This window comes from Tiliqua scincoides, chromosome 3, assembly GCF_035046505.1.
Source record: "Tiliqua scincoides isolate rTilSci1 chromosome 3, rTilSci1.hap2, whole genome shotgun sequence".
In the NCBI taxonomy this organism is placed as follows: domain Eukaryota; kingdom Metazoa; phylum Chordata; class Lepidosauria; order Squamata; family Scincidae; genus Tiliqua; species Tiliqua scincoides.
The window spans coordinates 143,359,318-143,387,035 of NC_089823.1; the positions used below are offsets into that span (position 1 = coordinate 143,359,318).

Genomic DNA, 27,718 nt, shown 5'->3' on the forward strand with positions numbered 1-27,718 from the left:
CAGCAGCTAGAGAGAGAAGTAAGGAATGTGCCAAGAGAGATAAGGGGGCTTGGGGAGGTCTGCACTACAATACCTCTTTTGGGCTAGATGGACATCAGTAATGTTCTCAGAACTTTGTATCTCTCTGGGATCACTGATTCCAGTGAAACCTCCATAGGCAGGTGCCAGGGCATAAGAACATAAGAACAGCCCCACTGGATCAGGCCATAGGCCCATCTAGTCCAGCTTCCTGTATCTCACAGCAGCCCACCAAATGCTCCAGGGAGCACACCAGATAACAAGAGACCTGCATCCTGGTGCCCTCCCTTGCACCTGGCATTCTGACATAGCCCATTTCTAAAATCAGGAGTTTGCACATACACATCATGGCTTGTAACCCATAATGGATTTTTCCTCCAGAAACTTGTCCAATTCCCTTTTAAAGGCATCAAGGCCAGATACCGTCACCACATTCTGCGGCAAGGGGTTCCACAGACCAACCACACGCTGAGTAAAGAAATATTTTCTTTAGTCTGTCCTAACCCTCCCAACACTCAATTTTAGTGGATCCCCCCTAGTTCTGGTGTAGGGCACTGTAGTACCCCTGAAAGCCTTATCCTGGACCAACTGGAGGGCTAGGGGCCTACATCTAACTTGATCAGGACAGATAGTAGTGAAAGACCATAACCCTGCAGACACTACTAGGGTAATGCAACCGAAGGGGGATGATGGAGGAGAACCCCCCCTTTACGTGTTGCATTTGGAAGATATTAAACTTTTTAATTAGAAGCACCAGTGCTGCATCTGCCAGAGCTTTCAGCAGCAATGGCCTTCCAGGAGGGGCCCATGAAAAATACAAAATCTGTACTATAATATATAAATGTCTCTATTTCAGGTTGATTCACATTCACACATATCCCACTCAGTAATGCATCAACTGGTAAAACAATACCACATGACATATTGCATGTAATCTCACAACTGGATAAATGAACTTCCTTCCTAATAAAATACTGTGTTTGAGTGATGCTAGGTAATATGATACCTCTGACTGAGTGTCCATAGACAGCTACTTTGTGCATCCAAGTTAGTACTTGATGCTGCAATGAAAATAACATGGAGTATTTGGTACAGGAATATGATATAAGCTGAAAATTCCCCCTTTTTTTACATTGGAAGCACAATCCTATGTATGGTTACTTAGAATTAAGCCTACCTAGTTCAATGAAACTTATCACCACATAAGTCAGTACAAGATGGCAAGCTAAGTCCTCTTCATTACTCAGCATTTGTATAGAACTTTGAACATGCAAAGCATTTCACCTGTACTATCCTTAAAACAACTTGTAAAATGAGTGTTGCTATCCCCTTATTGGACCTGAATTGAGTGCTTTGCCTAAGATCACCAAATGAGTTCATGGCAGAGATAAGATTTAAACTCTCAGTCATGACACTACATCAGCATGCATTTCCAGTTCTAGAATGGTATCCAGATCATAAACCCAAGGAAGCACACTCAATCTTGTAGATCAGTGATTTTCAACCTTTTTTGTCTCATGAGACACTGACAAGGTACTAAAATTGTCAAGGCACACCATCAGTTTTTGGACAACTGACAAGGCACACACCTTTCTGTTGGTGGGGGGCTCATATTCCCAATAGTCCTATTAATAAATGACCCTCCACCAAACTCCTGCAGCACACCTGGGGACCATTCACGACACACCAGTGTGCCAAGGCACAGTGGTTGAAACTGCTGTTGTAGATTATGGCAAGAGATTCAGGAGGATAAGGTCTTCTAGGTATGCTGGCCCCAAGTTACTACAGTTCTATACATATTCTTAATCATTACCCTGAAACCATGAGGCTGGGGAGGCTAGAAGCCTTAATAAATACAGAAAGGCCTGTAAATGCAGTTTATTTGGCAGTAGAATATATTCATTTATGCTCAGAAAGTCATGCTATTATGCCCCAGTTTGCTAAAATATTAGAAGAAAAACATTCTATGTTCCTATGCTAGTGACAAACAGCACATCTTAAGACCACAGTCAATGAGTCACACTTTTATTTACATAACACACACCCCCTACTACTACACTAGTATGTTTGCTAGTCATAGAGACAACCCAGAATACTGACAATATGCCACTGAAGCATAATAGCATGGGAGGAAGGAGAACTAGAGCAAAAACAGATTACCTTTTCTCCTCTGTCCTGGGAACCCTCATGAAATGGGAAGTAATTTTAGAGTCCTTCTTCCCACAGAGTTTGGCACCTTTGCATTCTGATGTCACAACAGATGATTCACTACGTATTTCACTCTCTTTGGCTGGATTATCCACCCCTTCCAAGTGAAGGCTAAACTGAGCACATTCACCTCTCCGGGAAACAAACTGTGTCTTTCTTGATTCCAACTCAACTTCTGCCCTTCGAAGCCGTGAAGATTTATTTGGTGCTTTTGATACATCAATATCTTCTTGGTCCTCAAGAAGTGGACTGGTTTCTTCATCAGCCTCTGAACCTTGACAACTGTTTTTGGAATTATCTACATCCATGGGTGACTCTGGTTCACTCTCCCTCTCAAAAGAAGGAGACTCCCCCAAGCATCTTTGATCTCTGTTCTGAGCACCATACAAATCAGAAGAACAAGCATCACAGCCTGTATCTGAAAGTGGACTCTCTGGCACAACATCCACCTCATCGGGCTCAGTAGAACCACTGATGACATGGTCAGACTTGCAGTTTTTAAACGGCTGTGGATTTCGCAACATTACGTGCCTTTCTGTAACACAGTCTGAGTAATGCTTCGTATCTGCCACCTTCAGAGGGCTACCTGATGCAAGTTTCCTATGAGTACAGTTTTCTCGATTTTCATTACATCCCTGATAAGCCTGACTGCCAGGTTTGTGTGTTTGATTGACATTTGCATTTTTCAACTGGTCTCCATTCCCTTTCATAGGCTCCATTTCCAAAAGCTGATCTGTACACATCCCCTCTGCTTCCCATTTATGCAGAGTACCTGTCTGAAGCAAGGCCACATGCTTGGTGCTCATTTCCATGGATAATCTTGAAGAACCCTGCTGAAGTACATCCTCAACCCTTTTCACATCTTGTTCCAAAACACTGTCTTTTTTAACAGATGCCATTTTGGACTCTGCTTCTGTGTTCCTAGTTTTGTTTTGCAAGCTGTGAAACAGAATATGACGAAGTCACTGCAAATGAAATTTTACTGCATAAATATATAGAAGTAAATTTAGAAGTAACAGTCTTCTCCCTATAAATTAATCCTTACATGAAACTATTTAAAACTGTCCAACTTAATTTCAAGTATTCTCTTCACTGTAAAGCTTTCCAATCTAGATTTTTCTGTAATTTTCATCACAAACACAAAAGATTTTGATCACAAACACAAGATTTTGTGTTTGATTTGATTCCCAAATTATCTTTAAACAAAATAAAGTTTTTAAAGACACTTTTAGATAATGATCTCCTATACTCTGCTTCACTAAACTCAGGGTCTCTGATGGTCCAGCCAGCTGACCTCTGAAGCTGCCAAAGGGCTGAGAAAATTCAATCAGTTGGCCAGCTGATGGCCTTTCCAGTTGCTGGTTTTCCCTGCCTCTGGGCTTTCTCAAAAGCCTCTGTGATGCTGTATAGGCTTCTGAGGAAGCCCATTTACAGACAGCTGTGGAGGGCAAAAGATGAGATGACAACAGAGTGACTCTGTTATTGTCCTGCTAGTTTCTGGGAACTTTTCCTTCAACACTGTGAAAAAAGCATCCAGACCCCTTCCCGTTTATCTTTCCTTGCCATCGAAATAAGGTAAGAAATGAAGTACTTTGAATACTCTTTACCTTACCAATAGGAGTAGCATGTGTGTATTTTATTTATTTATTTATTGAATTTATATCCTGCCTTTCCACTCCACTTAGGGCCCTCAAGGCAGCTTACAAAACAATGCATCAATACAATGATGCAGAAAACAATACTACAGGGGTGCTCAACACATCGATCCCGATCTACCGGTCGATCGCGAGGCAAAATGAGTCGATCGCAGAGCCCTTAGTCTACTCTAGTCTATAGACTAAGGGCTCCGCGATCGACTCATTTTGCCTTTAGCTGCTAATGCGTTGGGCTTGACTTTGCAGGACAGCCCTCACTAATCGATTGCGGAGCTCTAGCTAGACCTCTCCCAACCAGGCCACGTGGGAGTGGGGAGGTTACTTCGGGGGCAGCAGGCAGGCTGCAGATTTCTGCCCTTCGCATCACCAGCTCGGGCTCTTGCGATGGCTCAGCTTCAGGCATGCTTCTTCACCGATGACACGAGGTACGTGTGGGAAGGAGCCTGGCTGGGGCTGCAGTGCTAGCCACTTACACGGGAGTAAGCCCTGTTGGCTCTAATGAGGCTTTCTTCTGCGTAGACATGCCTAGGATGGGGCTCTGAGGCTGCAAGCTTGTCCACACTTTCCTGGGAGGAAGCCCCACTGGCTCTAACGGGGCTTACTTCTGAGTAGACACGCATAGGATGGGGCTCTGGCTTCGTGGAACTAAAACTGAGCCACATATTCAATTCAGTCCCAATGGAACTGCTTTGTTCCATCCAGGTTGTTTTGTACCATCACTTCACGCTTCCCTGGAGGTGAATCCTTTGAACACAGATTTACTTCTGAGTAAACATGCAGAAAACTGTACTGTTATTCACTTTTTTCCCCCTATAACTTTTTCTTTGTATCCCCCTGTGCATCTGTTTGCTAAATGCAGACACTTTATGCATCTGATAAAATGGGCTTTGGAGCCCAATCCCATGCATGTCTACTCAGAAGTACATCTCATTATAATCAATGGGACTTGCTCCCAGGAAAGTATGGATAGGATTGCAGCCCTACAACACAGTCCTATGCTTGTTCTACCCTGAATTAAATTCCATTATAGTCAATGGTTCTTACACCCAGGTAACTGTAGTGGAGCTAAACAAGGGTTGGGCTTGACTTTGCAGGGAAGGCTCGGAGCAGAACTTCGGTTGTGCCTTGGAGAACCTGAGGAGCATTTTCCAGAAGGGCTCGGGAGCAGCCCAGGACTGTCTGGAGGAGTTGCTTGGGGCCACTCAGACGTACCGTTGATGCAGGGTGGTGGCAACCTCCGGCTGGGGAAGTTCAGCAGCAATTGAGAGATGCAGGTGCCCAAGGCTGCGGTCCTCTCCTCACTTACCCAGGAGTAAGCCCCATTGACTAGCATGGGACTTACTTCTGAGGAGTCAGGCTTAGGCACACAAGCTGCAATCCTCTCCACACTTACCCAGGAGTAAGCCCCATTGACTAGCATGGAGCTTGCTTCTGAGGGGACATGCAAAAGATTGGGCTCTAAAGCAGGGGTGCTCAAACTTTCAACTTTAGGGATGCTGGACCTTTAACAAGTGTATAGAAGAGAGAATTTCAGCAGGTGCAACTTGTCATCCCACAGATGACAAGCTGCACCTGCTGAAATTCTCTCCTACACAATTTTAAAGGTCCAGGATCCCTAAAGTTGAAAGTTTGAGCACCCCTGCTCTAAAGCTCCTATCCACACTTACCGGAGAGTAGTCCCCATTGACTAGCATGGGACTTACTTCTGAGTAGACACCATAGGGTTGGGCTCTGAGGTTGCAATTCTGTCCACATTTACAAAGGAGTAAGCCCCACTGACTATAATGGGATTTTAAAAAAAAACTCTGGTAGATCCCTGGGCCTTGCTGGGTTTCAAAGTAGCTCTCCAGCCAAAAAAGTGTGAGCACCCCTGCAATACTAAAACATTAATGTTAAAAACATAACAATTAAAACAATAAGACATAATATGCTCAACTGGACCAAAATTAAAACAATGTTTCATAAAAACCACCAGCCCCCTACTATCAGCATTTAAAAGCTTCCTTAAATAAAAAAATTCTTGAGATCCCACCAAAAGGAGAGCTGTTCTCAACTGCAGAGGGAGGAAATTTCACAGATGGGGTGCCACCACTGAGAAGACCCTATTCCTTGCCACCATACCCCTCACCTCGACTGGTGGCAGCACAGCTAAAAAAGTCATGTCTGATGAACTGAGAGGATGGGTAGGATTATAAAGAAGGAGGCGACCCCTCAAATACTCTGGACCTGATCCATAAATGGCTTTGAAAGTCAAAACTAGCACTATGAATTGAGCCTAGAAGCTAACCGGCAGCCAGTGTAGTCGCTGAAGCAACAACTCAACTGAGTCAAACAGGCAAGCCCCAGCAACCACAGGACAGCCGCGCTTTGCTCAAGTTGCAGTTTCAGGACCATCTTCTGAAGCATCCCCATGTAGCGCGCACTGCAGTAATCTAATCTAGATGTCACTATGTCATGGGTCACCGTGGCTAGGTCTGAGCAACCCAGGTATGGTCACAGCTGGCGAATCAACCAAAGCTGAGCAAAGGCTCCCCTGGCCACAGACACCACCTGGGAATCCAGGAGCAGCTACAGATCCAGGAGCACCCCCAAGCTGTCATGTCACAGGAGGGGGCCCTTGCGCTCCTCCTAGAATTTGATGCCAGACCTAATGCTATAGAAAACTAGGTCAAAATTACAAAGCAAGGCAGACCACAGCTGATGATTTAAAAAACTCTCTCAAGTCCCAAATCGCTCCAGCCCTTATGGTGCTCTGTTTGGTTTAATTTCTGCTTGCGTGATCAAAAAAACACTTATTTTAAAAAGTAATATTAATCATCTACTAACAGCCCAAACCTGGGCTGCCCAGCGTGTGAGACTGCCGCAGTGCCAAAATGGCTATCACAGCATCCAACACATGCCGGGCAGCCCGCAGTGGGTAAGGGAAGCAGTCCTGCAATGGGGCTACTTGATTCTGTGGCAGCTCTTCAGTCAGTGCAGAAACAAGAAGCCCCATGTAGGGCTACACAGCTAAGCTCCACCGGTCCTAACCTCCTCCCACACTGCACCCTCTGCTATGCCTCCTCCCCACTTCCCCCTGCCCCAGAACACCTACCCCCACCTCTCCCCATACCCTCACTCACCTCTCTGCTGTTCGGTGGTTTGGGCGAGCCTCCCGGCAGCAGAATGCGGGCTCACGCTGGGCTAACTCCAGCACTGGGCACACGGCAAGGCTTGCAAATGTGCCTTATGGCACGTTTGTGACAGTGCACTAGAGGCAGTTAATAACAATTGTTCTGGGGTAGTTAGAGGCGACAGTGCACTAAGCCAGCGCGCACAGCCCTGGATCAGGCCCTAACATCACGGCCTATGCAAGATATGAAATGTGTACTTACATAATACCATCTCTTAGTACCCCCAGAATCATTGTTATTAACTGCCTCTAACCACATGAATAAAGATTAGCCAGAAAGCAATACAGCTAGGATTGCAGTTGGCTATGGCTTCCCCGTGACAGACCCTTTTATGTCATCTGCATAGTATAGCCCCTTTCTACAGTACAGTTTACCTCTTCGATTCCACTGTTTTGGGTCCTTTATTCTCCATCCAAGAGGTAATCCTCCTTTGTTTGTAAACTGAAAAGAGAAGATATTATTGTACTGGATTTTTACTGTTACGGACAACTTCCAGAAGACATTGAAATCATAAGACCTACCACCTTCAGTTTATAATATTCTCTGGAGACTCCAAACCTGTGTTACAGGACCTTAGTAAGGACTTTTTCTCACATTACAAAGAGGCAAATCTGGGTATGTTTCAGAGTGTATGCACAATAAACAGCCACAACCAATCATAGCTCCCTGATGAGCATATCTGTATGCTATGCTTATTTTAGTATTCAACACCACCAGAGATACTGGATCAAAAATAGGTGTTCTTAGAAAAAATCATTTCTTGGACCTTCTCTAATTCTTGACAATACTGTATGTAGTTAAGCGAATCCAAGACTATAAATTGAAATACAGTATTCATTTTTAAGTTAATAAATAGAAAATTTGCTGACTTTCAAGATACAATTATATTATTTAGTAAACGAACAATAAACTGTGCCAAAAAGAGTTAAACCCATTACTATCAAATAAAAGTAAGAGATTTCTGAAATAACTGAAAAGTTCCAAGCGGCAATCCTATGTACACTGGCAGTAATCCCCACAAAAATCAGTAGGGCAATTCCAAGTAAACATTTTTATTACAAATATTTTTTATACTGCTTTCCAACAAAAGAGTTTGCAATGCAGTTTAATATGTTAACCACAGTACAGTAATCAAATTTTGGTAATCTCTGCAACACAGATTTTTTCCTCACCAGTTTCAAGTGTGCATGCATTTTCAAAACTTTCACTATTCATGGTCAAATGAAAACAGGTTCTTCACTATAAAAACCCATGCCATGATAAATGTGTCAGGGCCCAACCCTATTCAATTTTCCAGTGCCAGTGCAGCTGGGCCAATGGGGCATACACTGCATCCTGTGGTGGAGGGATAGTCACAGAAGCCTCCTCAAGGTAAGGGAACATTTTTTCCCTTACCTTGGGGTGCATTATGACAGCACTGGTGCTGGAAAATTGGATAGGATTGGGCCCTGAGTCTTTAAAGTGCCAGAAAACTCTTTTTGTTACTGAGGATCAAAAGGGTTGCCTTTCTCTACTATAATACAGTTTTTGCAACTCTTTCAACAGCACTAACTAATCAAGCAATATTTTTTATCTTCACCTAAAACATTTTTACTTTCCTCAATGTATTTAGATTATTATAGTTCCAATAAGGTCACTGTGGTTCTTCTAGCACAGTCAAATTCAGAAGAGCAGCTCTTGTTCTGACTACTCCAATGAATTACAGAACGCAACCCTCCCTATTGTTAAAGTCAATCAAATGCCAAAAAACTGGTCAAATATTGACAACTGGCCATATATTCCTCAATCGCTGTCAGGGGGCCGGACGGGGACCTCGCCCACCTTGGTGCGAGTGCCAGAGGGGGCTGGAAGAGCAGCAAGGCGGGCAAAACGAGCAGGCGGCCAGGCACGGACGGCGCACGAACCTTTGTTCCCCACCGTGGCTGCGGGGCCGCTGCTCCCGGGGCCCTGGTCCCTGCTGGGCGGAGGCGGCGTCGCTGAGCCGGCCGGGGGAGGGGGCCGCCCTTCCTGCGGGTTGCTGCGCGGGGGGTCCAGCCTGAGTCTCTTCCTGGGGGTGTCGCACGCGGGCCCCGCACTCATGCTTGCCGCGCCCCCCAACGGTCGCGGGTCAGCAGCAGGAGGCCGGGCCCGGAGGCCGGGCCCGGAGGCCGGGGCGAAGGGGCTCCCTGCCACATCCTCCCACGCCCAGGCCCGTTCCCCCGAGGGGCTGCGGGGCCCCCTGAGGAGGTGGTGGCGGCGACGGCAGCAGGCCCGGACGGGGACGAGCACCAGGCACCCGAGGCTGCCCCCTCACGCCTTGACCAGCGCCCCGCCCCCGGTTTCCCAGCCGAGCCGGAAAGCGAGGAAGCGTCGTCAAGCGGAAGTGCGGCCGCGAGGAAAACGAAGGCGGCGGACTCGAGGCGCCCACGTCATACAGGGATGTCGCGAGGAGGCGCTTTGCGGCACTTCTCCCGACAGGGGTGCCGGTGACGTCTTTCCGTTCTGCCCGCGAGGCAGCGCAGAGGGATAGGGGCGCGCTCGTGTGGCGAGGCAGGCAGGAGAGGTGCCGAGGGCCCCCCCCCAAGCGCGGCCTCCATGGAGGGAGGCGCCGGGAACTCGAAGGGCTCCGGGCTGGGAGGCCTGTTCGGCGCCGGGGGAGTCGGCGGGCCGGGCTACTCCCACGCGGACCTGGCCGGGGTGCCCTGTAAGTATGTGGGGGAGGGGCGCCGGGCACTGGGGCCCGTCCGAGGCTCGTTCCGGTCCCCCCAGAGGGCTCCTGTCGGGCGGGGGTCTGCGAGGCGGCACAAAGGACGCCCCGGGCTGGCTCGAGGCCTCCCAGCAGCCTCCGCAAGGTCACTGGAAGCCCCGGGCTGAGGGCCTCCGCCCTTTCTTCCACTGCTGCGCCCTCAGGCTGACGGATTCCTCCTCCCTGAAGGCCGCCCTCGTTTTCCGGGCTGCTTAGGGTGCCGGGCGCCTCGTGTCCGGGAAAAACCTTCGGTGGCCTCCTTCCCTCTGAGCAGGCGGCGCGGAGCAAATCGTATGCAATGCAGGCTACAGTCCTAACCGCACTTTCCTGAGAGTAAGCCCTGCTGAACAAAATAGGACTTACTTCTGAGGAGACCTGGCGAGGATTGTGCCCGCAGTTTTAAATTTAAAACTATAAGTAATTTACAGCCCAATCTTATGCCTGTCTACTCAGAAGTAAATCCCATTAGAGTCAATGGGGCTTACTTCTAGGTAAGTGGGGACAGGATTGGGCTGTCAGTGTTTTAATTAACCCAATGAAATCAATACTTGAGTGCTTTTAGCTTCTGTTTGGCCGTGTCCTACATTTGCCTTGGATGTCCTACATTTTGTCCTGTGGTTGGAACATTCGGCCACCCTGATCATGTGATTGGTTTCACAGCGTGAGCCCTAAAGGCCACCCTTGCTTCAGTGGGGGTTGCTGCACGAATCTTAAGGACTGCCTTAGTCAGGTTGAGCCTTCAATTTTACAAATCTCTCAACTCCCTTCATGGCTTTTCCACTGAATTAATGATCCTGCCTAGTTGTGGGGGAAGGGTCCTTGAGGAGGAGGAGGCTGAACAACAGTACTTATATACTGCTTTTCAATAAAAAGTTTGCAGAACAGTTTACAGAGAAAATCAAATAATTGACAGCTCCCTGTCCCAAAAGGGCTCACAATCTGAAAAGTTGCAAAAGAACACCAGCAGGCAGCCACTAGAAAAGACACTGCTGGGGTGAGGAGGGCCAGTTACTCTCCTCCTGCTGAATAAAATAGGAGCACTTACTTAAAAAAGTGCCTCTTACCCAATTAGCAGGGGTAAAGCATCAGCTGGATGCTGATTTGCAAACGAATGGCCTAAGTCAGGGCTTTTCAGACTGGCTGAAAAGCCTGTGGGCCCTGGCCTCTGCCCCCTTAAGGGGCGGGGGCAGCCTGGAGGCAGGGAAGAGGCAGCTCTGCTCAGGGGGCTGCAGGGGTTTGGGTGCACTTACATAAGCCTCCTGCAGCCTGCCCACCAGCCTGAGCCGGTGCGAACCTTTGTTAGGGCGCCCCGCAGCAGTGAAAGTGGAGCGATTGCGCTCCATTTCAACTTTAGCGGAGGTGGGGCGCGATTGCTCCACTTTTACATTCACTGCTGCAGGGAGCCCTAACAAAGGTTTGCACTGGCTCCCAGCACCCTGCAGCCCCTTGAGCGGCGCAATCCTGGGGATTGCCCCGCTGCCTCCCCCCCACCCCCACAAGAACTTACAGTGACTCAAACTCTCCTGGAGAGTTTTGAAAACCATTGGCCTAAGTATTTGAAAGAGGTTCAAAATCAATTTTAGGAAGAACATCATTCTCTTTTCCTGCCTTTCAGGATATGAGTGTGATTTTGACTCAATAGCTGTGGATCCAGAATCCAAAGGGGGAGGATTCTGTTGATTCAAATGCAGCATAAAGGCCACATCCTTGTACTTGTAATATTTAAAATACTTTTAGAGCAGTGGTTCTCAGTTCTTTCGCACAGGCACCCACTTTTTAGATTGTGGGTCAGGACCCACCAGAAGTAATCTCGTGACTGGAAATGAAATCATCAAGCAGGAAAATTTTTAAAAATCCTAGGCTGTAATCCTTCCCTCACTTACCCAGGAGAAAAATCCCATTGACTATCATTATTAAAAGCATCTTCATACTAGCCTGTTAAATGTACAGATCTGTGACATTTCCCCAAATGCAGTCACTTACCGGTGTAGCGTCAAGTCTAATATATTAAAAATAGCATATTGAAATGAATGGGGACCCACCTGAAATTGGCTCATGACCCACCTAAGTGCATCCCAACCCACAGTTTGAGAAACACTGTTTTAGAGGGAACCTTTTTAAAGCTAATTTAAAACTCCTGTATGCATTTTTCCTCTCTTGTGGTTCTTTATGTGCGATTCACTGCATAAATCATTAGTTGTATAGCATGAGTGAGTATAGCAAGAAATTGTTGTTTGTATTTGAAAAGTAAGGTTTGATTTGAACCTGAACTTCACAGTCTTTGCTTTTCTACCCATTTATCCCATTGAACTCAGATGGACTTAGAAGTAGAATAGATATACCTATGATTGCGATGCAATTCTTGAAACCTAACTTTTATTTAAAGAATATATTTTGAGCATGTGTAGTGTTTATTAGAAGCTGCTTTTGTATTTACTTGGAAAAAGAATTAAATTTTTAAGCAATAGTGGATACTTTTTTACGTAACAGGGCAGCTTAGATGCTCATTCTTTTTCTAGTAGTGACTAAATTACTTTGGCTAAGAGTTGATGTGGGTCCCTGCCCCTATATTGAGTCAGAATTACTTGTCAGGCATAGTGAATTCTTAGAAGATGACTATTGCTATTAAATGTTTTTGTTCCTTTCTCTGCTTTGTCTTCATTGTTGAATGCCCTTTCAGACTGGAAGCATTGGTAAAAATTATCTTAGGTGTGTAACTTTTTTTTCTTACAGTGACTGGAATGAGCCCTTTGTCCCCATATTTAAATGTGGACCCTAGGTATCTTATACAGGTAAGATGCACATATCTGTTAAATTGTATTAAATTGCAGTTGTACTTGATAGCCAAACTATTTAATCAAGAATTTTTGAAATGTCTGTGAAATTTATAAATAAACATACTTGGCTTAACAAAATATTTTGGATGAGGCCCTACATTGTAAATTTAATAGTCATGGATAGAGGTGTGATTTTTCAATCATAACAAAATAAAAACTCAGCAAAGCTTTCTGCACTTCTGATTAAAACTGTTTTCTAATATCTCTACATATTGGTCACTGTTGGGCTGGAATTGTGGGGTGAATGGATAATGACTGTGGCTGCATCTGCTGACACTATACTATCTATATTACCTACCTAATACACTTTTAAAGTGTTATAATAATTTGTTTAAAAATGCACCCTTGGAATAAAAACACACAACACCACTCAAAAAACAAAATCTGCAAAAAACATCACATCTCTAGTCATGGAATAATAGGACAAGTCTCTTATTGATCAGGAAGTGGTTAAATACACAGAGTGGATGGTAGGAATGATTTCTTCTTGTGAGACAATCAAACTGGCCCTAACTCTGGGAGATGGTGATTCTGAGTATATCTGTTGCTAAATTTCAGCAGTAGTCAACTGTCTGGGTTAGCACCATGTCTGTGACAGTGTTACTCTGCTGGAAGATTAAGGCACTGTCTGTTTGACCTGTCTATCATTTGCCTCTGTTCTGGAGGCAACTGACAACAGTATGGGGCAGTACTATGCTTCGCTGAGAGTGTGCTGAGCAGTTAACATCCTGCTCAGGGCTAGTCTGGAAGCATACAACCACATGCAGCATGTAATGACTTTAATTTTTATGATAGAGTTTGTATGGTTTATAAAAACACAAAATAATAGTTTTCCATTGCATCTGAACTGAGCCAGCATGTATAGTTGCGAACATGTCAACATGGTTGATGGCTCACTGTAATATTCTTGGTTAGTTGTACATAATTGCTCTGGCTTCTTATTTGATGTGAAGTACATCTCATATGAAAACTAATATTATCCTATGTGTATAATTATTCCCTTAAATAACTTAGAGCCCAATCCTATGGTCTGTGGTACGGCCATAAGGCACGTTTGCGGGACTCACCACCAGGCTCCTACCGGTGCTAGCCCAGCGCCAGCTGGTACTGGGCTAGCGCCGGGCAGTGGCCCAGGTTCTGCGGCTCGGCGGTCTCCTGGACCACCGGCGGAATGGGAGGGGGTGTGGACGGGAGCGTGGGGGTGGCATTCGGGGGAGGCCGGCAGGGTCGGGCGAGAGGCATGTCGGGCAGGAGGGAGAGAGGCGGATCCGCAGAGCTGTGCGCTGCAGGATCCAGGGCGCTGGTGCAGGGCTGCGCGCCCTACCTGAGCGCCTTTACTTTAGCGCCGACCTTTTGGTCAGTGCTAAAGAGAATAGCCCCATTGCGGGAAGGGGACAAACATCCCCTTCTTCCGAGGTGCCTCCTGCAGTAGCGCGGGAGTTGCAGGATTCAGCAGGAGCTCTCCTCAGAGCCGAGCCTGGGCGCTGCAGGTAGCTCAGGATTGGGCTGTAACCCTTCAACATATAAATGCCAGAAAGTAAAATTGGTGTGTTTGTATATAAAACACAGGGTTTCGTATACAACTATAAGTCAAACAAGAGATTTCTTTTTTAGGACACAGATGAATTCATATTACCTACTGGAGCTAGCAAAACAAGGGGCAGGTTTGAATTGGCATTCTTTACAATTGGAGGATGTTGCATGACAGGTATGGGACAATTTTACGTGATGTTTGATAGCTGGGTTTAATTAGAATCTATACATGCATATTTGCATTATATATGAAAATGATTAGCTGACGTTCTTTCACATTGCTGCTCTGTGTTTGGTGGGGGGGAAGAGTATCCTTACAGCTAAAGCATGCAGTACAAGTTTGCAAGCCTTCAACTGGCAAATTTCAGAGAACAACATGTCAAAAAATAAGAGTTCAGTTACACTGCAGGAGTATTTTCTCCACATCCTAACAGATTTTTGAGAGAATTCTTGGTGTAATACCAGGTGTTCTCAAACTTCACCCCCACCGCAACCTTCCCCTTTCTCTGGTGCCAGGCCTCAGAAGGCCTCCGCAGGCAACTGGAAATCACTTTCACAAACTCAGAAGTAAACAGGAAATGTCTTTTCAACTGCTTATGGATTCCCAGCACCACCTCCAATTGTGTCTGGAGGGCTCCAATTTGGAACCAGCTAGATGCAAAGGCAGGTGGGCCAGGACCCATCAGACATTAGGTTGCACCCACAGTTCGAGAAACCCTGCATTATACCATAACTATATTACTACATTACCTTTACCATTAAGTATGGACTACAAATATTAACTTGATAATTTGGGAGCAGGTAGTCATGTCCATTGTTTGTTCCCAGATTCCAGTGGTAGTCAGCTGTCTAGGTCATACCATGCCTTTGACAGCGTTACGCTACTGGTAGATTAAAGTACTGTCTGTTTAACTTGTCTGTCATTGTCTCTGTTCTGGAGACAGCTGACACCAGTGTGGGGCAGTACTGTGCTTCTCTGAGAGTGTGCTGAGCAGTTAATATCCTGCTCATCACTAGTCTGGAGGCATACACTCATGTGAAACTTGTAATGAATTTTATGTCTGTAATATGGTAATATAGTTTGAATACTGAAAAAGCAAAACAAGGTTTTCACAGTCTTCCTTAGAAGCATTTTGTCAGTTTTCAGCCTGTAGAACATAGGAAGTGCTATTGAAGATTCCTTACATGAACCATCATGTTTTTATTAATGTGTCAAGAAGACAATTAAAATATGTTTTATTTATTGCTTAAATTGTTCACACACTTATTACATTCTCTAGGGACAAACTACAATATCATATACTCTTTTTGCCCACTTCCAAAACTATGCAGAGAATAGATGACACTGCTGTAAGCAGAGGTGTTTGTTCCTATTGAATAAGATAGGTTTACAGCCTAAGTCTTACTGAACACAGTGGACTTATTTCTGAATAAGGGAAAATAACACCAAAACCTCCTGTATCTGTAAGGTGTGGCACCATATGGGAAGGGGAGAACACAAAATAGAGAGCAAGCAGTCTGGAAGGGGAAGAAGGACTGGAGCAAAGGAAGATGAGGGCAATAGTTGGAGTCCTACTTTTGCCCACTCTACCTAGCCTGTGAAATTTCAGTGACCTTTCACTAGTATATAGCAGTATTACCAAGCTATTGTATCAGTTTTAATAGAAGTGTGTAATTATAATATATTTTTTCTGTACACTGCATGTTTTCATTGATGATAGTTACTTAACTCCTGCTGGGATGTTTTAAATGCGACAGTTTTTAGCATTTGATTCTTATTTGCAATATCTAATAAATTCTGATGTCCTGCCTTAATAGGAGCTGCACTTGGTGCTCTAAATGGCCTACGGCTGGGTTTGAAGGAAACACAAAGCATGGCTTGGTCCAAACCCAGAAATGTACAGTAAGTGCATAAGTTGGCTAAACATTATACATACTTTTCAGTTATAAATAATTGCTTTGTTTGTTCTGTTTTCAGAACTCAAACATGGTGATTTGGTCATTGATAAGGAATTCCTTTTGAGGTGTTTCCTAACCATGTTCTTTCTTCCCTTGTATTCTTACCTGCTACAAGTGTCAGTGAGATGCCATAAAACTGGTCTTTAGTGTGGCCAGTATGGAAGGAACATTTCTAGTACAAGTCAGTCTAATTAAAAATTTTGTGTCTAAATAACGGTGGGGGATCACAGGATGATGTTAAGAATATTTCTTTTGACAGCTTTTTGTCACTGTCCTTCAATGTGTTTCATTTACTTGAGCTAGGATGAGTTTGCTGCTTGATATATAGAATATTTTCTTCATTTTTTATAAAAATGACAATAACAGTAACAAGAGTTCAGACTTAAGCAAGCTGTATCCCCTAGAACAGAGGTTTTCAAACTTTGAGGGAGCTTTACTCCCTCAGTAAGTTCTTGTGGGGGAGGGACTAGGGCAGTGCCGTGATCCCCAGGATCACGTCGCTAAGGGGGGGGACGAGGGCATGGCTGCAGCAGGCTGAAGGAGGTGTGGGGAGCCCTGCACAGCACTCCCCAAGGCTTGGAATGTTCACTAAGAGCGGGTGCAAAGCACCTCCTGTAAAACGGAAGTGCTTTGCACCTGCTTTTAGCAAATGTTCCAAGCCTCGGGGAGTGCTGTGCAGGGCTTTGCAGGGCTCTCCGCTCCTCCTGCAGCCTGCTGCAGCCCGCCTACATAACATGAGTGCAGAGCACCCCAACCTCATTCCCCTTAGCCACAGGATCCTGGGGATAAAACAACAATCTGCTGCCTCCCTCCCCTTCCCCCGCCCCTTAAGGGGCAGGGGAAGTGTTACATGAACTGGTGGGCGCAACCCACCAGTTTGAGAACCACTGCCCTAGAAGGTCTGTCTCTTTACCTTGTTTCTTACTACCAACATCCAGTTGTACAACTTAGATCCAGCATGCATTTTTTCTCAGTGTTTGTAAGCTTTTTTAAAAAAGAGATTTTTCAGTTTTCTTAGGAGATCTTAGGCAGAAACAAATATTTGGAAATAAAAGATTCAGATTCATGACCTATATTTTTATAAGCTCGTACGATTTATAAGCTCATACTGTCTCTTTTCTCTATACGATGTATTGTTTCTCTTCCTCACTGGGGACTGTAGTGTTATACCACTAGATTTTCTTTTGGGCAGGCCCTAAGAACCACGGTTCCACCTGATGTTTGAGCCCTCATCTTCAACAATTTCTCTCTGTCTTCGAATATGGTTATTTCCTGGTATTAGAATATTGGGTATGGTGTGGAAAAATACATAGATGTTAATACCTGTAATCATGATCTACTAAAGAAAGAGAGAGTGGTATAAAGGTGCTCCTGACTTAGAACATTGTTGATGGTAGCAGTATTTTTTTAAAAATCAAATTATCATGACCTTTCTATGTAAAGTATAACTTTCAAATCATTTTTTGTTGTATATCAGATGTACATCTGTTCTGCCCCGGCTTTGTTTTAATTCTACTGATTTTTTAAACTGTTTTGTATTTTGCTTGATTTGTTGATTTTTTAAAAATTCGTTTGCAAGCCATCTTGGCCATTTCCATGTGGAGAGGAAAATCAGGGAATACGTTTTTAAAATATTAATTTGTTGGTTTGTTAAAGATAGAAACATTCTGATAGCTGCATTTTTATAGGATGTGGATTCTATATGTTTGTATTCTTATTACTTCCAGAGCATGTTGAAAAATGGAAATAAATTGTATAATTTGTGCCCATTTCTTTTGAACATCAACCAGAGAGATTGTAATGTGTTAAAATCTTTTTAAAATGAAGCAGAAGATTACAGATATTGTAACTTGAACCAGCAGGTGGCGGCAAACTCTTATTAATCTGTTATATAGGTCCTCTGTTGGTAGAAGTAACAATGAAGACACACTGAAGGTCAACTCATTCAAAGTTATTCCGTTCTTTGGTCTGAAGTTACAAGTAGATATACACCACATATATGTGTAAACCAAAACGTTGGTCACTTTGTCATTACTCTTCGATTTATGCAGTAGTTCTCGAGTAGACACGGTGTTATGAGAAATTCTAATAAAATGCTCGCTTTTTGCTGTGTGATTCCAAATTAAATACATATGTAGAAAACTGGAAATGTTTTAGAGAAGTAGTTCTTTCCCTTTCTAAACTGGCACAGCCCTGTCGGAGCTGTAATTAGTGATATTTCCCTTTTCTCCTGCATTGGATCTTGTCATCAGCAGCTGCTCTTTTTTTGGTTTTCCTGGTTTCCCCCATCTGATGCTGCTCCCAGCTGTCTTTCTTCAATTTACCCACCCCTGTGCAAAACTTCTTTGCTAGGACGCACTAACTTCAAAGGCTGTGGAAGGTACTATAGCTTAAAAAGTACACGTTCATGTGCATTATGCTGTTAGCATAATTTCTATCCCTCTTGACCCACCCATATTTAAAAAAACACTTGAGCCATGTCCATACATAACCCACAGGCTTTAGGCAGCTTAGCAGCATTTTAAAACATTTTGGCACATTTCCCCCTTCCACTCCTAAATAAAGTTCTGAAGGGTATTTAGGTTATAAAGAACATATGTCCTTTGCCACTTTTGAGGTAGTTTGAAACTTTAGCTTGATTAATGCTTCAGTACAGAATAAATCCAAAGAACTGACCACTAATAGGGAAAAAGCCACTAGTGCTATGCAGTTAATACTGTGTAAGCAGTAAGAGATGTATTGTTGCAGTGGTAGTATAGGTATATTTTGTAACACTTCCAGTGTGTCTTCAGCAAGGGGAGCAACGTCTTTTGTTTTAGTTCTGCTTGTTCAGTACTCCAGCAAGAAGACATGAATATGTTTCTGAGAGTAAAAGAGACCTTCTGTGTGCTGATGGATACTTTGAATTCAGTCCATTTTTTGTCCCCAAATTCCAGCGGTAGTCAGCTGTCTAAGTCAGTAACATGTCTTTGATGGTGTTACACTGCTGGCAGATTAAAGTACTGTCTATTTAACCTGTCTGTCATTGTTTCTGTTCTGGAGGCAGCTGACACCAGTGTGGGGCAGTACTGTGCTTCTCTGAGAGTGAGTTGAGCAGTTATCAGTCCTCCTCAGCTCTAGTCTAGAAGCAAACACACTCTACTACAGATGTTTAAGTCATTATATGTGTATCAGACTTGTTTATCTTTATGAAAAAAGTGTTTTGTAGTTTATATTTTTTGCAATGGCTGTAGTTTTTTCCTATTATGCCTAGAAAGAATGGGTTTTATTGAATGTTTTAATTTGCTCACATTTTATTGTGCATTTTGTGAACTAAAATATAATGCCTGGGCTCAAGAGTTTATTATGTATTAGTCTGATGTAAACTATATAGGAAGTCTATGATCTAGGTCAGTGGTTCTCAAACTCTCAGGGAGTTTGAGAATTGCTGAGCAAGGACTGGGGATGGGGGATGCCCCAAAGTTGCCACAGCGATTGCAGAACCACAAGCACCCGGGGCATTTTAACATACCTGGGGGGGGGTTGGGCAACCTTCTGGAGGGTCCTGGAGGCTCACAGCCCCCTTAGCAATCCTTCTCTTTGCAGCAGTGAGCCCCGATTTGCACCTGGAGCTCACTTCCAGTTTTGGAAGCTCCAAGCTCTGGAGCTCCAACTGAAAACTGGAAGTGAGCTCCGATTGGAGTTTTGAGCTCACTGCTGCAGAGGGGAGGCTCACCAAGGGGGCTGCAAGCCTCTTGGGATCCTTTGGGAGGCTGCAGGATACCCTAGGTACATTAAAATGCCCCTGGGTACCTACAGCACTGTGATTGCTGTGGCATCATTGGGGTACCCATTCTTGGGTCATTCCCTTTAAGGGGAAAGTGCCCTTTTAGTTTTGATGGTGGCCCACCAGTTTGACTACGACTGACCTAGGTAATACAATAACAAAATCTGTCATTGGAATAATTGTATCTGATAGAGTTTGGGTGGTCAGGTGCCTGTCAATATAGTGGTTTCTATATAGTTGGGGCACTTCCTAGGAATGTAGGCATATAGATTAAAAGCAATATATATTAAAACTCCAAAACGGATAAGTGAAATGGTGAGGGCATAGTAAATCAGAAAATACTCATTTTAACACATCTCATTGTTTAGAGAGAAAACCTTCCAGTTCATGGTGAATGCAGAAAACAAACTCCAGCCTTTGCTGCAAGCTTTTGTTTCAGGTGTAACTGTTGCCCAATTACAGTTCTGCTAAAATATCGATTTATTTATTTTCTGAGGGCAACTCTCACTTCTACCCCTGGGGAAAAAGAAAGGAGTATAATAGAAGTTAGGTTGGCTGTACAAGTCTAGTGATTGTCTATGGTTGAGGGAATGTTGAGTCCATGTTTTGTCTATTTGCACTGCGGCCTGGAATGGTTGCAGATTTTGACCTGCAGAGAAATCTGTGGTTCTACCTTTAAAAATGAAAAGAAAACCATTAGCTAGCTTTTAGCTAGCTTGTAGAAAAATTTGAAAACATGTAGAAAACCAACTTTCTTAACAGCTCAGAAATGAAAGGGAAGCCTTGTAAAGAATTCTGGTTGTTTACAGGAGCGACATCTATGTTTCACATAGCTCCATTTCCTCCACTTGTTTTTGTGTTTAGTATCTTCATTATTGCAGCATCATTCTTGAGATAGTCAATGTCAGACTGCTTAGAAATCTGCAAAAATCCAGTGTTCTCCAGACTAGGTTCAACAGTTCTTCAAATAGATTGGGTTCATAATTCTGAACTCAGAAATCAGGGTTTGGTTAGATAGATACCTTGATTATTATTGAAACAGAATACTATCGACCATTTTAAAAATGGAGTGGATTATTTTTAAAAAATTCATTATACATTCAGGTTCAGTATTTATGTAGTAAAACTTGCACAGCTAACCTGTCAGGATCAAGCGTTTGTATAATACTTGGCTCCTCCACGTGGAAGATGTTTTCCTCCAACATCACTTGTATTGCTACTACCTTATAAAATACACAGGGCAAGTTTTATAACAGAAGATGTTCAGTAGCATAAAAATGCTGTATTGTCTGTAATGTCTATAGGATTACATACTTATGCCTTGTTGTGAAGCAGTAGTGTTCATTTTCTCTCATTACTTCCTTATAGGATTTTAAATATGGTGACAAGGCAAGGGGCATTATGGGCCAACACTCTTGGCTCTCTAGGTAAGTCATCTTGTGTTGTAGAAACCTTTGTAGCAAATATTTAAGCAAGGTCAACTTTAATAACTCAATTTCCTGGGCAGTCTGGAAAATGTAGGTTGGGAATTGCAACTGGCAGATTGGGTGCTTTAATTCTGAGAATTCAGTGTAGAGTGCAGCCTGATATCAAGACCAGGTGACTAGGTGTGCTTGGTTGCTTCCTCAGCTAATTCATTTTAATGAGATCTGGAGGCCTGAAAGATTGTTACTTATCACTGAAGACTTAGACCTATTAAAGACCAGTGTACGTGTGTGTGTGTGTGGTGGTGGTGGTGGTTGTCAGCAGAGAAAGCATTAGAAAATTGCCAGTTTGGCCTCAAAGGTACCTAAGTTCAATATTCCAATGTTACAAGTGATACATTAACAAAGCTTCACAGCTGTGTTTGCTTTCTTGAGTAACATTTCCATGTTTGTCTTAGTCTTTCACCCTGACCTGTCTTTAGTGACAAGCCTGCAAAATTATGGAATATGATGCAATTCTGTGAGAAGTATCTCTTTTAGTAATGAGGGTCATATTGACACTTTGGTAGGAGGTTTGACTACCTACCAATTCCTAAAAGGAAACTAAACTACCTACAATTTTAGGGAGGATATTGGGCATACTCAGTGGAATTCTTGCTTTTAGAGAAAAAGAACACCAGTGTGCCAAACAAGCTTGCATAGAGCACACAAGGGAAGGGAGCCTGTTGTTTTGGGCAGAGAACAGCAGTTACCACTGGTAACTAGATGTGTGGCTCTTGGCACATTTTATCTAAAAGAGTTGTGATTTCAGCAGAAGTTGGGGTTTAGTCCTGTGCTAAAAAATTCATTTTCTTTCTTTATCCATTGCAGTCATTTGCACTGTGTTTTGTTTCTTTGTTTTGACATTGAGCACATGGTATGCAGTATGAGGGGCAGTGCCGCTGTTGAGACAGAAGCAAACAGTTGCTCCTTGCAACCTATTAGGGAATCCAAAATTAAAGTAACATAAAATTCTGAGCAGCCTGCTAACCACATTCCAACTAGCAAATAAGTTCACAAAAGTTACTAACTTTCTCCTCTACAAATCCCTATGTTAGTTATTCATGGCCTATAAGAAACATAGCTCTTGTAAAGCTTCTGTGCCTAGTTACCTGAAAGTAGCTTGTTCTCTCCATGAGCAGAGCTAATTAGTAAAGAGAGGATGTGGTGCACTAGGTTAGAATCTTAGTGGGTTCTTTGTCCAATGTCAAAGGTTGTTTTGGAATATTTTTTGCTTTGTTCTTTGACTGGGAACTTGAATTTCATTCTAGCACTGCTATATAGCGCATTTGGAGTCATCATAGAGAAAACCCGAGGTGCAGAAGATGATTTGAACACTATAGCTGCTGGGACTATGACAGGAATGCTGTATAAAAGCACAGGTATGTTGGCAAACAACCTTATTAATCTTGGTTGTGAGTTGGATCAAAAGTATACCTGTTGAGATATAGAACATCTTTCTTAATAAGCTCTTTGTGTACTTTGTCATATCTACTGATTTCTGTGATAATACAATATACATTTTATTCTTGTAAATTATGCAAGAATATGCTGCTGGTGTATGCATCAATCAAATGGGATATTTCACACTTTAATGCAAAAAAACTACTTTCAGTTGGGAACTGAACAGGGACAGCATTTGGAGAACTTTTTTTTTTTCAAATAGGATGCATATGAAAAAGTACCCTGTATTCTTTCCAGGAATCTAAGCTTGCTTTGTACACAGATCTAACATTCTGATGGTAGTAAGATGGTAGTTTTATTTATACCCGCCTTTCTTCCCAAAGGTACCCAAGGCGGCTTTCAACAATAAGAATACGATTAAAAACATGATTTAAAAACATATATTATATGATAAAACAAGATAAAAACATATATATTGGCATAAAACAGTAAAAGCTGTCTTACTATTGGCTAGCATGGGGGCAAAAGTTTGGATTACTTAAGCAGTAAACCATGTTATTTATATAGAAAATGAAAACAAAGGTGCCAGGACACATCCTTGTTTCACTCTTTTTAATGTTAGAATTTGTTTGGAGAGGTGCTCTTTCCTGTTGCATCTAACATTGAGAGATGCATTGGAATAAAAGGCTCATATTAGAAATAGAAGCCTACGATTTATAGTCATGGCTTCTAGGTTCTCCCATAATGAAAGTATGAAATTAGTGTATAGATTGGAGAGCAGGTTTTTCAGCTAGATATACGTATTTGCCTGAACTTCTACCTAATACAACTGCAATACATCATTCTCCAAATCTTACTTAGCCAGACATTATCACAAGCAATAAAGCTATTTGTTGTGTTTGTTTAAAGATTTCCTAACGTTCATGACTATTTTAAATGGCAGGTATTTGTGCCCTGGTTGTGGCACATGTTACATGCAACTGACAAGCAGTTCTTATCCTAGCCAGGTACCATTAAATGAGTTAATGACAGTAATATCTGGAAACTAATAGAAATTAGTAATCCATTTGCAGCATGCTGTACCAAAGACATGCACAGAATAAATGTCATATAACCTCAGAGTGTTGGAAATGTGTGAATGTTTAGAAAGGAGAAGAGATGTGCAACCTGGGTTTGTGCTTCATTTAAATAATGGCTGCTACTAAGTTTGTCTCTTCTTTCAGCTGCCTTTAGACCGCTTACCAATGTTAAAGTGTTAGCTCTTCTCTGAGAGCCCTTGGTAGCAGGTTGATGTTGAAAGTGCCTTAGAAAAAGACTTGAAATATGATTCTGTCTTAAAATTCATGTTACATTATGTAACATCACTATTTTGCCCATGGAGCTCGTATAGCTCAAAGTACCTGTTAGGACATGTTCATTCTTCAGCCCTGGGCATATTGCGTGAGTTGTTTTCTTGGTACTCCTGAACTGCACGCTGAAACGTATGCTTCATATATACTACCTATGTCACAATTAGCTTTTAGAACATGGGAGAGCTTTAATAATCCTTTTGCTGAGGAAAGCATTTTGAAAAAGTCAGTGTGTTATGGCCTGTTTTTCTGTATTAAAATCTCATGTAGAAGGGAGTTCATCGTATTTAAACAATAAACAAAACCAGTAGCAGTCAGGCACGTATCTGCTTGCTTGCAAGAAATTAAAATCCTACATTATGGTATATAAAACTCTCATCTCTAGTTCCCTGCAGGGAAGAGAGAGGGAAATGGGTGGATACTTTTCTGTTCTTTACCTAATTATACTGTTACTGTCCAATAGTGGAATAGGGCTTATAGGAGCTGACCTGTGTTCTGGGTAGATTTTAGCAGTTTCACTGGCAGGCTCTGTGTCATCATTTGCTTGTCTGCCAGTGTAAGTCATTGTGACACTCTTATATATTAACGTGTATGTACAAAAGAGATAATGACCGATGCCTGTTTCATGAGAGTTGCTGAAGTCACTATCCAAGACTAACAGGAGGAGGAATATTTCAGCCTATCACTTAGTGAACAGAAACATTGGTGATGGGTGGGGAGGGCTTAAAGTTGCCAACACTATTGGGTTCGACACTTTCAAATCTTTTTCACTCAGCAGCTCAATTTTGTCTTGCAGAACACAGCTACTTGTGTGTTCCCCCCTTCCCCCGTCCTGCTTGAAAGGGATATTTAAAACAGCTAGACTGTGGGTGCTTCATTCTTGCTTTATTCCTTTAAACCTAGTTATCTTATTTAACAGAACTGAGATTTTTTGAACCTAAAACTGTCAGGTATCTGAGTCACAGGTCTAGTTGAGGCATTACAGAAAGGCAAGATTGAACCCTGTCTTTGTATGACATCTTCAAGCTTCAGTTGCTTGTGCCCCTCTCCTCCTGAAGGGAAGCAAATATTCTACTTCCAATCCTAGTTTAGACCAATCCCATATCTCGCTTTGTTTGGAAATTTTGGCTAGAATCAGCCAGGATGAGAAGTAGAACTATCCCTCACAAAGGGAGAGAACGTGTGTCCCCAAGGCTTATGGGGTTGTCACATGATGTGAAGATTTAACCTTGGGATCACATATTTGACCTGGACCAGAATGTTTAAAGTCTTTTTTCTCTTTCCTCCCTCTTAAACAGTTGTCCTAGATAAGATGGATTACTATTTACATGACTGTTAATGTGTTTGCAAGAATAGCAACTTTATATAGTCTGTTCTGAAACCTTTATTGGCATATCAATAGCAACTTTATAGTCAATTGTGTGTATTTGCTTTCACAAATATTATAGTCTACATGAAAGAACCTCACAAATGCTCTTTGCCTGTATTTCCTCTCATTGATATATCCTTCATGACCACTCCCCCTCCCCACAGGTGGACTACGTGGTATAGCACGAGGTGGCATTGCTGGACTGATGCTCACCAGCCTTTATGCACTCTATAACAACTGGGAGCACATGAAAGGCTCAGTGCAGCGGCAGACCCTCTGAATGGAGTTAAGAACAATATCTACAAATGTAGTGCAATCAGACTTGTTCCTTCAGTATGACACAGAGCAGATGGAAACTAAAGTACAGAATCTCACTGTGAAGACTTGGTTACCGGTACTGGCACATCATTCCAGCTGGCCGATGGATAAATGCTGTTTCATCTGTGAAGGAGTGATACAATTACCAACTTTAGGCTTCTGCCTCCACCGCATGTTCACTTTTGCCTGGACCAGAGTTATTGTATTTTTGGCTCATGTATCAATCTGTGCTATTAGGTTTGTGTACTGATCCCATTGCTTGTTTTGATTCCAATAAAATGAGTCCCTAAGCTAATATCTTGTATTCTCAATACTGGTCATTTTAGTAAACTTTGTTCATAATAACTAGGACAAGATCCATGCCCTCTGTCTTAGCTGAGCAAGAAGGGGCAATCACACAGGGAGAGAGTGCAATTCTTCAGTATTCTATTTTTAGAACATTGGTTTGAAATACTTAACAGGAGCCAATTAACTATGAACATGGCTTGAAGGCAGAATGCTTGCTCAAGTATGTGTGCCTTTTACAAAATAATAGTTACTATACTGTTAAGGTTCAATGTATAGTGTATGAACCCATTGCACTGAATTGAGAACAAGATTAATGTAAGGAAGCTTCTAATCCTTATGGCCAGACCCAAACTGGAAATAAAGTTTAGGTCCCTTCCCTTAGGTCCTGAAGTCAGAAGGGAATGTACAGTGGTGAGACTGCTGCTTCAGTGCTTTTAGTTTACCATTATTAAGATTTGCTTCACTTTTGAAGTTCTTGCTGTTGCATTTACCTTATCAAGTAAACCAGTGCATTGTAAGAGGATACCAATTACTACAGCTACTGTGAAAACATGCGTGAGAAGTATAGATTTTTGAAGGTGTATTACAAGTTCCCTTCTGCATCAATTTCTACAGCAATGTGTATAGCCCCATTTTCTGTGTTTGTGTTCTGAATTGATGAAAAGATTCTTCCTTCCCCTCCTTAGGCAGTAATGGTGGTGTTTGCCCAATAAAATAGTAACAGTATTTTGTATTGGAAGGGATTGTCTTTTCTTTCCCAATGCAAAGTATCTTATTGCTCCAGAAGACTAAATCTGCAGCAGAAGGAAATCCTGAAATGTATTGGTCTTGCCACTCACTTCAGAAGAGAAGGTTTGAAAGAAAAAATTTCCCATTGTGCCTTGGGAAATAACCATACCCCCACTCCTGCTGTAGACAGTGCCAGCTTCAGAAGAGGGGATACAATGTGCTAACATCCCTCACCTGTTCAGGGGAGAGACCATGTCAGAGGACCTCTGCTCCTTGATCAGAATACTTGTAGCCAACAAGATGCAGTAAGCTGGGGGCAATTGTATCAAATGTAGATTTAGGCCCTTTGGAAGTGACAGCCTCCAGGGGGGGCATTCTGCTCCAAGACTAGAAAACACCAGCAGCTATTCTTCCCGTGGCCTCAAAGGAATGAGCAGAGTCTGGCTGTAGTTACATCAAGGTATGTTGAGGACCAACCACATAATTGGCAGGCTTTCTTTTTGCTCTGAACAGAGCTAGAGCCAAGGAGGGAGTAAGGATGTAAGGTCAGCTGCTCTAATTGGCTATAAGGCTGGATGAGCTACATGGCTGCTCAATGAACTAGATGTTATTGGAGCCTGTCTAAACTTTTAGAACAGTGGTCTTCAACCTTTCAACCATTTTGTGCCATGACCCCAATAAATAAAATACAAGACTGAGGCCCCATCACTGATTCTGCTCCCCTCCCAGGACCCAATCCATCCAGTTTTGAAAAGGCAAGTACCATTATTGGATTGGATCCAAGCCCCCTCATGCAAGGCTTTGTTACAATGTTTTGCACATTGGGGTCACAACACAGGGGTTTTAGAACACCCAAGAGATTGAAGGCAACCAAGTGCAGTCTATCTTCAAGGAAGGGATAAAAGGCCCACCCAACTGACCAGT

General features: G+C 43.0%; 2 protein-coding genes and 3 non-coding genes across 7 annotated transcripts in view; 4 read left to right on the forward strand and 1 right to left on the reverse strand.

Annotated features, from left to right (window-relative positions):
• PARG (poly(ADP-ribose) glycohydrolase) overlaps nucleotides 1–9,188 on the reverse strand; it is a 91,154-nt gene extending 81,966 nt beyond the window's left edge. Inside the window, exons 1-3 of one of the 3 annotated variants that reach the window (XM_066618742.1) lie at nucleotides 8,959–9,188; nucleotides 7,429–7,495; nucleotides 2,179–3,165 (exon numbers count right to left, since the gene is read on the reverse strand). In XM_066618742.1, the coding sequence (XP_066474839.1) occupies nucleotides 2,179–3,165; nucleotides 7,429–7,495; nucleotides 8,959–9,133 (1,229 nt within the window). In that variant the 5' untranslated portion in view covers nucleotides 9,134–9,188. Of the gene's footprint in view, nucleotides 1–2,178; nucleotides 3,166–7,428; nucleotides 7,496–8,875; nucleotides 8,884–8,958 lie in introns of those variants that run through there. The other 2 variants (XM_066618744.1, XM_066618745.1) reach the window with 2 other exon arrangements.
• A 303-nt stretch (nucleotides 9,189–9,491) lies between these two features.
• TIMM23B (translocase of inner mitochondrial membrane 23 homolog B) lies at nucleotides 9,492–26,072 on the forward strand. Its single transcript, XM_066618746.1, has 7 exons — nucleotides 9,492–9,737; nucleotides 12,513–12,571; nucleotides 14,231–14,324; nucleotides 15,968–16,052; nucleotides 21,243–21,301; nucleotides 22,609–22,719; nucleotides 25,624–26,072. Exons 1-7 carry the CDS (start codon nucleotides 9,629–9,631, stop codon nucleotides 25,737–25,739), a joined length of 633 nt encoding a protein of 210 aa, XP_066474843.1. The 5' UTR covers nucleotides 9,492–9,628; the 3' UTR covers nucleotides 25,740–26,072.
• LOC136647074 (small nucleolar RNA SNORA74) lies at nucleotides 13,170–13,374 on the forward strand. The gene has a single exon (XR_010794242.1). It is a non-coding gene; the product is annotated as a small nucleolar RNA SNORA74 (small nucleolar RNA).
• Nucleotides 14,980–15,182, forward strand: LOC136647072 (small nucleolar RNA SNORA74). The gene has a single exon (XR_010794240.1). It is a non-coding gene; the product is annotated as a small nucleolar RNA SNORA74 (small nucleolar RNA).
• LOC136647073 (small nucleolar RNA SNORA74) lies at nucleotides 19,040–19,244 on the forward strand. Its single transcript, XR_010794241.1, has one exon. It is a non-coding gene; the product is annotated as a small nucleolar RNA SNORA74 (small nucleolar RNA).
• Nucleotides 26,073–27,718: the final 1,646 nt, after the last annotated feature.

Excerpts from the sequence above, each read along its gene's own strand:
- TIMM23B (XM_066618746.1), top strand. The coding sequence starts at position 9,629 with ATGGAGGGAGGCGCCGGGAACTCGAAGGGCTCCGGGCTGGGAGGCCTG. Across the intron at positions 9,738-12,512 it reads GGACCTGGCCGGGGTGCCCT|TGACTGGAATGAGCCCTTTG; the intron begins GTAAGTATGTGG and ends TTTTTCTTACAG. Across the intron at positions 14,325-15,967 it reads TGGAGGATGTTGCATGACAG|GAGCTGCACTTGGTGCTCTA; the intron begins GTATGGGACAAT and ends CTGCCTTAATAG.